The following is an 11,355-nucleotide window of genomic DNA, read 5'->3' on the forward strand; positions in this document are numbered from 1 at the left end:
ATTATTATTATTATTTGCGAAACAAAAGAGCAGGATTTTTATGAAGGCATAGAGGAAAATTACCTTGTAATTTGGGTAGTACTTGAAGAGGACACGGCTGTGCTCCAGGTAGCCCGAGGGGTACTTGAAAAAGATAGGCGGTGCCAAAAGGACATTACCAAGCACCTTTGCTGCATAGTGAGGACGCTCGCTTAGCAGAACAAGCTGCAGCGTACAGCTCATTGAGTGACCCAGCGTGAGCAAAGCAGGGCGTTGCGTCACTCCTAGGACATAGTCGATCGTAGCCGCCTGGTCATATACGCCATTCTCGTGCCAGCTGCGCTGAAAAAAAATCATGAGATGCATGCGTTTTCTTGTTGGCTGAGTGAAAGCGAAAACCTATTGAAGGGGGAAGCGAAGTTTAGTTTCACATTTCGGATTTGGGCCTTCGGTGGCTATAGCGAAACGCAATTCCGTGCTTAAGACGGGTTTCTCTGCGTGATCGCTCTGCGAGGTCGGAATCAACGAAGTACGCACTAGTTCCTGAATACATGCCTTACTGGGTTAGCAAGATGATAACTTTTCTGGGTAAGGGAACGAGGCGGAAGTGCCTCCGAAAGATTTAAAATTTTATCTTCTTCACTAGTAACTCGGTTATACGAACTAAGGTCACTCGGTTGCCATAACCATCTCATGTTAGTTGCTATGACCAGGCTTCCTTTGGTAAAAAGTATAGTTGAGTATAGTAACTACGCGACTCGGTTGTGAGAACCGAGTTACGGGTTAAAGCAAACTGAAAAACTAAAAAACTGGGAAACTTGCTACTAGGAAAATTAGAATTTCGTGGAAATTTTGCAATTTTATTCGCGCGGTTAGCATTAAATTGTAAGGTTAATGTTATCTATATATGTGCACCTTCCATGCTGGTAATCAAAAAATGCTAAACCCTGACGCACACCAGTGGTTCCATACGCGTCTCAGCCTGGCGGTCGTGCCTGCTGGGCAACATAACCTCCTCTGCCCTTCTTCGAATACGTGAACAAGGACTTTCTGATTATATCGGATTATATTCATCCACCAACACAGTGCAGCTCCGTTCCGGAAACTTATTTTAGGTGATGCATCCAAGACATTATTGCACTCTCAAATTGGAAAAATGTGTTGAATATAATAATTACATCGCTCCGCCGTAACTCAGAAAACGCACGGCGCAGCGCCTCTAGAGAAACCAAGTACCTTTGCGCGACGCTCGAGAAACCAAGAGTATTGTTGAATTATTGTTGACAATACTGGACCATGCCCGGGTGGAAGGGAATTAACTAAAAGTTAACTTTAAAGTATACATTTTCAGGTATACTAAAAAGTTAACTACGGAACTACACAGAGAGTGTAGTTTTAGTAAAGATTAAACTGCACATAGTTCTTTATTGGTCAGAATACTTTCCAGTGAAGTTTTCGTGAACTTTGAATGTAGTTCGATGTTTACTTTTTAAAAAACTCTTTAAATGAAGATATCATGTACTTTGATGTTGCCATTTAGTTATCTATGAGCACTTTAAATAGTTGACAACTATGTACTGTTTGGGGTGCAGTGAACTTGTAACATTTAACACACTTTGAATAAATTTCTACGGTTAAAATAATAGTATAGTTTAAAATTTATCACTAAAAGTACTAAATGCATACATTTTATGCTCATTAAGTGATTTGTACAGTTGAATTTTTAGCCACCTGCTGACCTGTTGTTACGTTTTGAAAACTATGCATACCCCTACCAGGTATTCCCAAACCCCATCCTGCTTACGGGATGTGCCAAACTACCGCTAGCTGCGTGTTTGGGATCCCAAGGGGAATTCCCATCTCGATCAGTTTAGCTTAGTGTGCAGTCTGGCCCTAACCTGGGCGACCACACGGCTCGTGTGTTGCAGTCGACAAACCCAACTTAACGTCGTTCTCAAAAGCACACAATCATGTGAAGGAGATAGAGGGATAGAGGCAACACTTCAATGCATAACGAAATGCACGAATCTATGCTGAGCTCCCGAGAATATGCATTCCAATGGCGCGGTTTATAGAAACTACACCAAAACTACACCAAAAGTACACGTAAATTACACTTAAAGTATACTGAGCCATTGACTACGGTTCAGCGGAGGCTCTGCCATATGCCCTGGCAGGAGACGACCAACGGCTACGTCGGCTGATTAGCCGAGTGGTCTAATGTGTGTGTTCACAAGTCCAAGGTCCCAGGTTCAACTCCAGCCGGCAGCCGAGTGCATAATCAACTAAACATCTCAAGAAAGAATACGAATAAGAAGGGGAAGAAAAGGGAATCAAAATAAAAGAAAAAAATCTTTTTTTTTGGGGGGGGGAGGGGGTGGGTGTGGGTGAAGTTGATAGTTGACATTTTGATGTAATAAAACAGCCCTAGGAATTAACTGTGAAGTATTTTTGAAAGTATAGTTTAAGTATAAGAAAAGTCCCGAAAAGTACCCCAAAACTTCCTGAAAAAGTTAACTTTGTCGAAAAAACTAGTAGTTTCGTTATACTTTTAGTATACTTTTAGCTAACTTAAGTTAACTTCCCATGCACATTTCTTCACTTCTTGTGAACTTCTTGTGAACTTATTCGAACTTTGACAGTGAACTTTTGCTTAACTCAAGCAGTACCTCTTAGTGAACACCGCTTTCACTTGACATTAAGAACGGTGTTAACAGAATTTTCACTGCAGCTATGTAGTTCAATGTTAAGTTCTTTCCACCCGGGTGGCTATCGTGAACGGTACCCATTTAGCTGTTGTCCAAGCAGAGATACTGGAAAAATCACCTGCTAAAAAGAATTGCGAGAAAATCGTTTCCCACGAAACATGTGCATTATTTAAAGAACCTTTCGGGCTGGAGTGCGCCGCTTTGCTGTAACTCAAATTGTTTTCGATATACAGACGGATCTGTACTTAAACATAGGAAAAGCGAGTACTTTTCGGTACTATTATTGTAATAATTTTGGGCCTAGAGATCGCAATTTTAATGGTATCAGGTTGGACCAGTTCGACTTAAGACAAAAGAGTGAGTATTCGTGCTTTTCGGCAAATTTAAGCAAATTTTGACAAAATTTGGTAGTGCTAACTATTTTGTCTTTGTTAGGTAGAACTAACCCGGAGATAGTTTTTAATAAAAGAGCATAAAAAGGCGATTAAGTCTTTCCAATGGTATACTTGAGTGACTCGAGACAGAAGAGTCCCTCAAGTATGCAATTACCGGTATCCTTTAAGACTAAAATATTTGCGGTCCATGGTAAAGAGAAGGAAATATTGTAATGATAGGTGAGCGCACTTTGTCTAATAGAATTTCATTGGTTCACAGGTGACATATTCGTCGGCATTCAGCAAGCTTGTGCAATCTTCAACATACTATCTACGAATAGTTCACAGTTGTTTTAACACCCTGACTGTATTTCTGGTTCTACTGGCAAGCTCCACAGTATCCAGGTGAAGAGAAAATAAGTGTCTTAACGTACTGCTGACAAACACCACACCCAGAGAACCATTTAATTGATACAACTAAATCAGGGTTGTAAGAACCAAAATTTAGTTCCTAAAACCGACTAAAATTTAGTAACCCTATTTTTAACTAAATATAGTCGAACCAATCAAATTAAGTCATCTAGACCAAATTATTTCATCACCACGAATAAAATTTTAGTCCCAAGAGCTAAAATTTCGTCGGTTTTGAATTTGGTTATATGGACTAAACGGTCTTCTGGGTGCATCAAAACATTTGCTCAGAGATTGCTATGGTACAACAGATTATATGTTAGAATGCATTAATGCACGAACAAGAATACCATCAGGGAAAGGCAATAACTCATTTTAAAATTATTCCAATCAAATCCACTCTATGAGATACAACCGAACTCTTCTAGGCTATCATACGGTACTTGCAATAAATTCGGAATTTTCTCATGCGAGGGTAATGACCCCCTCTCTTTCCGGTTTTAAAACAACAGCTCGTTCCGAATTTGATAAAGCGTCGCGTCATGAGCGCTGCGGCGGCAGCGACGACAAGGACGGCGGTCGGAACAACGGCACCGCCACACGCGGACGTGGGCTCCGCCGCACGCGGACGCGAGCTACTGGGGGTAGATCATTCTTTACCTTTCGTTTGCACTTTATATCATTCCGAAATTCCCAGAGGCGGCGAAGCCTCGCGGTCGCAACGTCTCACAAGCAAGGTTCCGCCCGCCCATAGTCTCTTGTCCGTTACACCGTTCTAGTCTCATGGTCAGGTGGACGGCAACGAGGCACAGCCAAATCTGTGGTCCGTTTCGTTGTTTCTGTCATTTTGAGATTTCGTGTAGCCATCGTGATTGTCAGAGTATGCAGCTTGCCAGCTTCCCTTCGACTATTATCGCATAATGGTAGCTACCTGAAGTCCCAGAATTTCTGTGACGCGACAGAAAGAGTTTCGTGACGCTGTGCATAAAAACTTCCCCTGTAGTTAGCCAGCCAAACGTCGAAGCCGTAATCAGCTAGCAGATAAACTGTAATATCCAAATTACTAACATTAACAAGAAATTAGTCATTTATTACTATATACACTAATAACATTAAGATGGCAGACCTGTGAAATGTAAGGGTTTGCAAGAATCGTCACTACATAAAAACCACACTCCGCATCAATTAAGGATTAAAGATGTATTAAGAGCAAGGATGGACGCTAGTTTTGCTGTTGGCGTCAGTACGCACACTCTCCAGGAACATGCCAATCTTCGTCTTCAACTGGAACGATGCAGTCCTTCTCGGTGTACACGATTGCAGCGCAACGGACGGGTCTGCGACGGTCAAAAAAAATTGCTAGTTACTCTTAAAAGATGCCCCTAGGGGTTGACCTGAGGGTTTTGCAAATTTCGAAATGGAAGTACTCGAAAAAAATCACAATGGGCCAAACAAATTTTTCAATTTTTTCGTATTTCAGCCTTATGTTTTTTTTCTAGTACTTCCATCTCTTAATTTGAAAACCCCCAGGTCAACCACTAGCTGCTATCTTCTTAGAGTTAGTAGCAATTTTGTTGACAGTCGCACATACATATTTAATCCTAAATTGATGCGGCGTGTAGGTTTTATGTACTGACTATTTTTCCAAACCCTTCAATTCACAGGTCTGCCACCTTAAGAATATCAACCTCTAGCTTTGAAACGATTGAAGAGATGACAATTCCAAGAACTGATTCTGACTCGAAATGTTATATTTTGGACGGTACTTCCTCCGTCGATCTTAGCCCGCCCTTCTGCTCTTAAAAGCATTAGCGGGCTTATGCAACCGCTTTGGCGTCCGTCCGTCCTTTGAGCGTGCAAGAGGAAGGAGATGAGCCAGAGGTCTAAAATTTTCAGGGTATCTTTAGGTTCACTCCCTGAAAACAAAGTGCCAACGGCAAATCCTGTCAACCAAGTCAATCCTGTCAATCAAGTTGGCGAGTGGGGGACCCCTCGCCTTCCGCCAAACGGAGTTGCCTTAACCTTAACCTTAACCATTCGGCTGCCGGCTACCTGCGTGGGGAGCAGCGTCGGCTACTGGTGTGCTTCGCCCACCTGTCCGGTGGACTTCCCACTCGAAATTCATACCGGTAACTCTGAATTACAGATTCAGTGTATAGTCTGAAAATATACTTTAAAATTTTCAGACAAATTGCTCTGAAAACCTGATTCAGAGTAAGAAGTCTGGATTTTCAGTCTAAACTTAGAAAATTTTGAGTAATGGTCTGAAAACAAAATTCAGAGTGCCGATTCTGAAAAACATCTACTGAATTTTCAGAATTTTTTTTACAGTGTGCCAAAATCGCGCAAAACACTCTAAAAATTGATTCCAACTCGCGCCCTACTCCCGGCAACTCGGCAACTCGCTGTACACCTATTTTGGAAGTGGGGGACCCCTCGGGGCCTGCGGCCCTAGAGATGGACGTGACAAAAGACTGTAACGGGGCAACAACGTGAATACACCCCACCCTTCTGCTTTGCTTAAGAATAAACAAGCTAGGCCCACTCTTCCGCCAAGCCAAGTTGCCAGCTCCGCTTCGCTTCACCGGCAACTCGGTCCGGCAGGGAGTGGGCCAAGCTTGGCCTGCCGGCGGCGTTTGGAACGGGCCTTCGGCCCGTCCCTTCTGAATTTTTACGATGTAATACAACTTCTATCAGAAAACGGGCATTCGGCCCGTTTGAGTGACGGCTCGCTTTAAACCATCTTTTTGCCAGGTACCTTTGCTGTCTACTTCGTAATCAACACTCAACAAACGAAGCATTCTTTTCATACGCTGAACATGTTTGGCTGAGTGTGCTGCAGTTTGTGGACTACATGCAAGTTATGCCAAATCCCTTCTAGGTTTGTTGATGTTAGATTATGGATCCAATTACACACCTATGAAAAGATATATAAGACTACACCCAGAAGAAGTTAAATATACGTCCACGCATACTCTGAATGACTCAGAACGAGGGGTGTGGAACTGGACACAATATGTGTACATCGGGAAAAACATTCAGAAACAATCACACACAATCAAAGACAATCACACACAATCCGAAACAATCGCACACAATCACGACACAATCAAGTCACAATCTGACACAAATTTACAAAATATGTCACAATATTTATCCAAAAATCTGAAACAATCAGAGACAATCACACACAATCAGAAATAATCGCGCAAAATCAGAGACAATCACACAGAATCAGAGACAATCACACAGAATCAGACACAATGACACACAATCTGAAACAATCACACACAATCTGAAACAATCACACAAATTCAGACACAATTTTTCAAAATGTGTCCCAATATTTATCCAACAATCAGAGACAATCATCGACACAATCGAGGGGGCCACCACTCGTGTAATCCGGTGTACAGATGAGGGTGTAATCCCTACGTAATCCTTGTCTATTCCGTGTAATCTTTGACCAAATTTTTAAACATTATCACTATATTTTACCTTATTGTCCAAATTTGATGGTTTTAGAGCCTAAAATTCAACAAAATTGACGTGTAATCACTCAAAATTGACGTGTAATCCCTGTAATCACGTAATCCTGGGTACATCCTCAGTTGAAGTGGTGGCCCCCTCGGACACAATCATAAACAATCACATACAATCTGAAACAATGATTGTCAAGACATCATGTGTACACCTTTTAGGCCAGTCCCACACCCCTCGACTCAGAACGTGTTCAAACAACGATTTTTTTAATGTTTTTTTTTTTGGATGGGAGTGTACACATTTAATTAATGATGTGCCAGCATAAAACAAGCCCACTCTTCTGCTTAGAATGGAATTTTGAACCAACGGCATACTTCTCAGACAAGTGTACGCCTGAAAAAATAAAAATATTTCTGTTTTGGCCATTTTGGTAAGAAATGCTCCCTTTTGTAAGTTAACAGTGAAAGCCAGACGGACGACATTTTAGCCCAGGGTTCAGCTTTCACGATTTGCAACTTTGGAGACCATGACATATTTTCTAAAATTAATATATTTATTTTCGGGCCACTTTTGTGAGAGAAACTCACTCTAGCGCCTAAACAGTGAGAGAAAGAGCCAAACAGTCAAAATTTTAGCCCACAGGGTTGTACGTTCATAGGTTACCCCTTAGAAGACCATCGAATATTTTCTAAAATTACTATATCTTCTTTTGGGCCACTTTTGTGAGAGAAACTCCGCCCGAAGGGCTTTACTTTCACAAGTTACCCCTTAGGAGACCATAAAGAAATATTTTTATCCCACTTCTTGAACCAACCACTATTTCTTCGTAACCCCCTCAGACCCACTCAGGGGTGGTTGCCAGGATTTGCATCAACCGTTTCGTTGTCCAGAAGTAACAACAATAATACCCTGAAAACTTCAGACCTCTAGCTCACGTCATTCCTATATTACCTCAGAATAATGTGGGTAAAAATTACAGAAAACATTCGTAAATACATTTACAGAAATATTTGGTATTAGTTTTAAAGAAATTTTGTGGAGTTATTTTTACAAGTGTCTGTAATTTTACAGACTATGGTAATTTAACCAGACTTTTACTTGGCACTAAGTATACCTAGACTTTTTCTGTAAAATCTCCCCCAAAATTTTTAACAGTGCAGAATCAAGTTTATTAGCATCAAAAATGACAATTTGACAATATATTCAAAAATGATGGTCAAACGTTTTTGAGAGATCTCTAAAAAATTTCGAAATTTCGAAATAGTTTGGAAAATTGTGTTTCCAAACTGTTTAGATTTCAAATTTTCCAAACTGTTCGGGCTGCCAATTTTCTAGTTCATTGTTCGGAAATTTCCAACAAAACTTTTTACAGTACAAGGTGTTGTGAAAATGCACACTTGACCTTAAACACCAATTGACATGCAACATTAAACACTTGTTTTATCAGTGAACATGTCTTTAGCTTCAAAACAAGACCTATAGCGACACTATATCTTCTCTAGAACGCATTTAACACCGGTCTGAAACAAAAGTTCTGGGTTTGGGCCAAAGTAGCCCTAGATGACTGTGACTAAAATGAAAGTACTGTCTGTTACAGTTAAGATTACTCACTTAGATTGTCTTTTTCTCGCAAAAGCCACTGCTCATTACTCGAGCCCATACCGTGACCGACTAGTACGGGAACGCCGTGAAGCGTTGCATTACCGGAGCCAGTAGCTGGCCTCGGAATACGGTGGATCGTAAGAAGGTACCCGTCAGCTGTTCTCACCTCGTGGGTCTCGGATGGGTAACCGCGCGCTGTTATCAGTTGTGTCTGCACAATCAAAGTTTCAATCTTAATGTAAAAGCACTAAAGTTAACCACAAGAAAGGGATGGTCCTAAGTATTACCGACGCCCGACACGAATTTGCATCATTTCTAGTTCTGCTTTATAACGTTGCTCTTTGGACGAACTTTTCCCCTGCATCTAAATGTGTACACTGTTAACTTTTTCAAAGGCAATGCTTCGCAGACGCTTTTCGGATTGCGAAGGAATCGGAATGCTTCGTATTCGAGTGAGACTGTATTGCTTTTACAAATCGAGACATGCACTGTTAAAAGCTTACAGTGAATTTCATTGTAAGCTACGGTGAACCCCTGCAGCACCGTAGCTTACGGTAATATTCACCGTAGCCTACGGGGAAATTCACCGTAGCTTACATTGTAATTCACCGTAGCCTACGGTGAATGTCACCGTAGCCTACGGTGAATGTCACCATAGCCTACGGTGCTGCAGGGGTTAAGGGGGCATCCTAGTGTAGCAGGCCCAAAAACACGTGTTTTTCGAGATTTTTGTTTTTTAAATGGAAGAAAGCGGGGGAAAGCCTAGTTGTCGGGGTTAAAGAACGTAACTTTCTGTGTCCAAAACTGCCAAGAAGTTGCCCGAACTCCCACGCATGCCGGAGAAACGGCCCGCCAACAAAGAAGTGTCGCGAGTGTCGTTGTCGCACTGCGTAGGCTACACGATAACTAACCTTCAAATGGTCAGATCGGGCCAACTCATGTGTCTGCGTGTTCTTTACACTTGCCGCTATCGCATGAACCTCCGACTTTGAAAACAAATGATTTTTACTATTTTTTTGAATACTCTAAACCTTTAGTTTCTAAAATTAGGGTAAAATTTCAACTTTACGAATTGTTTTGATAAGGTTCTAGTTGCCTGAGCTCAAAACTGGAGGTTCATGCGTTAGCCACACTATCTGAGAGCTCACACCAAAAATTTGAGCCCGATCGGACCATTCGTTCGGCAAATATCGTGTACGCAGTGCGACAACGACACTCGCGACACATGTTTGTTGGTGGGCCGTTTCTCCGGCATGCGTGGGAGTACGGGCAACTTCTTGGGAGGTTTGGACACAGAAAGTTACGTACTTTGACCCCACTAACTAGGTTTTCCCCCACTTGCTTCCATTTAAAAGACAAAAAATCGCGAAAAACACGTATTTCTGGGCCTACTACACTAGGATGCCCCCTTAACCGTAGCTTACAATTAAATTCACTGTAAGCTTTTAACAGTGTGGCAACTGTGAAGCGATGCTTTTCGCAGAGATAAGACATGGGAGCGCGACGAAGTCCATAAGGAACACTCGCAAAGTCTTTGCTACGAATAGGGCAAGATGCCACCTTAAGAGATGGATCTCCCCAAGTGTCCATCACTGGTACAGTGGCCATCATTGGCCAGCTGACCCTAGATGAGTATGCAAAGCATCAAAACTAACCGAAGACATCCACATTTCTTTTGGCCGTTCTCCTACTGAAGGTGGCTTGACGATATAAGCTTGCGATGTGCTTAATAAAACAGCGAAAAGCCAAATTGCCACGATGTGGAACGCCACAAAACTCAACGGCCAGCTCGTCTTCATACTGAAACAAACACAAATTATGCAGAAAGGCGGTGGGAGGTGATTGCGGGGCAGGGGGAAGCGCGTCAACACCACCTGTTGCAACTTTGGGCCGAGTGCAGGTAACAGCCCAACAATGAAAACATTGGTCTTCGAGTAGTCCACTCTAAACGCGCGCGCCAACCACGCGAAAAACATTGTGCATTTGTAAAACTAGGGTCCAATAAAAGACCAATTCACAAAAACACTGGAAAAACTAATGTGACATATGTCACACCGATTGGTGAGACCGTGTCTGATCATACCACGCAATGTGACCCGAATTTTGGTCACACCAATTGATGCCACATCAGCCAAGATGGTATAGGCAGAACACATAGGTCACGTCACAAACGCGACTTAAAATACGGTCACACCACACATGCGACGTGCTAAGGACGTCACACTTGTAGTGTGACACATGCTTTTTAAGTTGCTCAAACACCTAATGTAAGATGACTAAATTTCCCCAGCCCTGAGTTGTTTCACAGTAACAAAGAATTGTTAATGCGTTTTACAGTACGCTGTTTTTGGTGTCCAAAAGAGTATCAAAAAGTGACTTATTGGCTGAGCGATTAGCGAAGCCCATTAGTCCACTGACCAAAAAAGGTTTCATTCTGCTTGTTTGTCTGTTGGACTGTCCGCACGATTACTCCAGAAGGAATTGAGATGACGATCTCATGATCGCTGTCTCATAAAAAGACTGATCGAGTTCGAACATGAGCGTTCTAGCTTAAAAATTGTCTTTTTTTTTTAAATCAAACAAGTTGCAAGGTGTACCCAATAAATTTTCCCTGGATTCAATGAAACTTTTTTTAGCATGTGGCATTTTACATTTGCTGTATGCCTAGCGTCCTAGGTTGCCCCATTCCTGGGGCAAAAAGTCTGTTTTCTCACTTCAAAAAAATAAGGAGAAATTTTAGTAGGGATGGGGAGTAGGCTGGAACTTGTGAGTTGGCATTAGCATCTATGTCATAAAAA

The 11,355-nt window shown here is 41.9% G+C and overlaps 1 protein-coding gene across 1 annotated transcript; it reads right to left on the reverse strand.

Annotated features, from left to right (window-relative positions):
• Nucleotides 1-18: 18 nt before the first annotated feature.
• LOC127751239 (lipase member N-like) lies at nucleotides 19-11,348 on the reverse strand (the record flags this gene model as incomplete). Its single annotated transcript, XM_052274407.1, has 4 exons — nucleotides 10,213-11,348; nucleotides 8,567-8,768; nucleotides 4,404-4,518; nucleotides 19-316 (listed from the first exon to the last, which is right to left on the reverse strand). Coding segments are annotated over exons 1-4 (936 nt in total), but the record flags the coding sequence as incomplete, so codon positions are not given.
• Between the last annotated feature and the right edge of the window lie 7 nt (nucleotides 11,349-11,355).

This window comes from Frankliniella occidentalis, unplaced genomic scaffold (genome assembly GCF_000697945.3).
Source record: "Frankliniella occidentalis isolate FOCC.00 unplaced genomic scaffold, Focc_3.1 Scaffold390, whole genome shotgun sequence".
Lineage (NCBI taxonomy): Eukaryota > Metazoa > Arthropoda > Insecta > Thysanoptera > Thripidae > Frankliniella > Frankliniella occidentalis.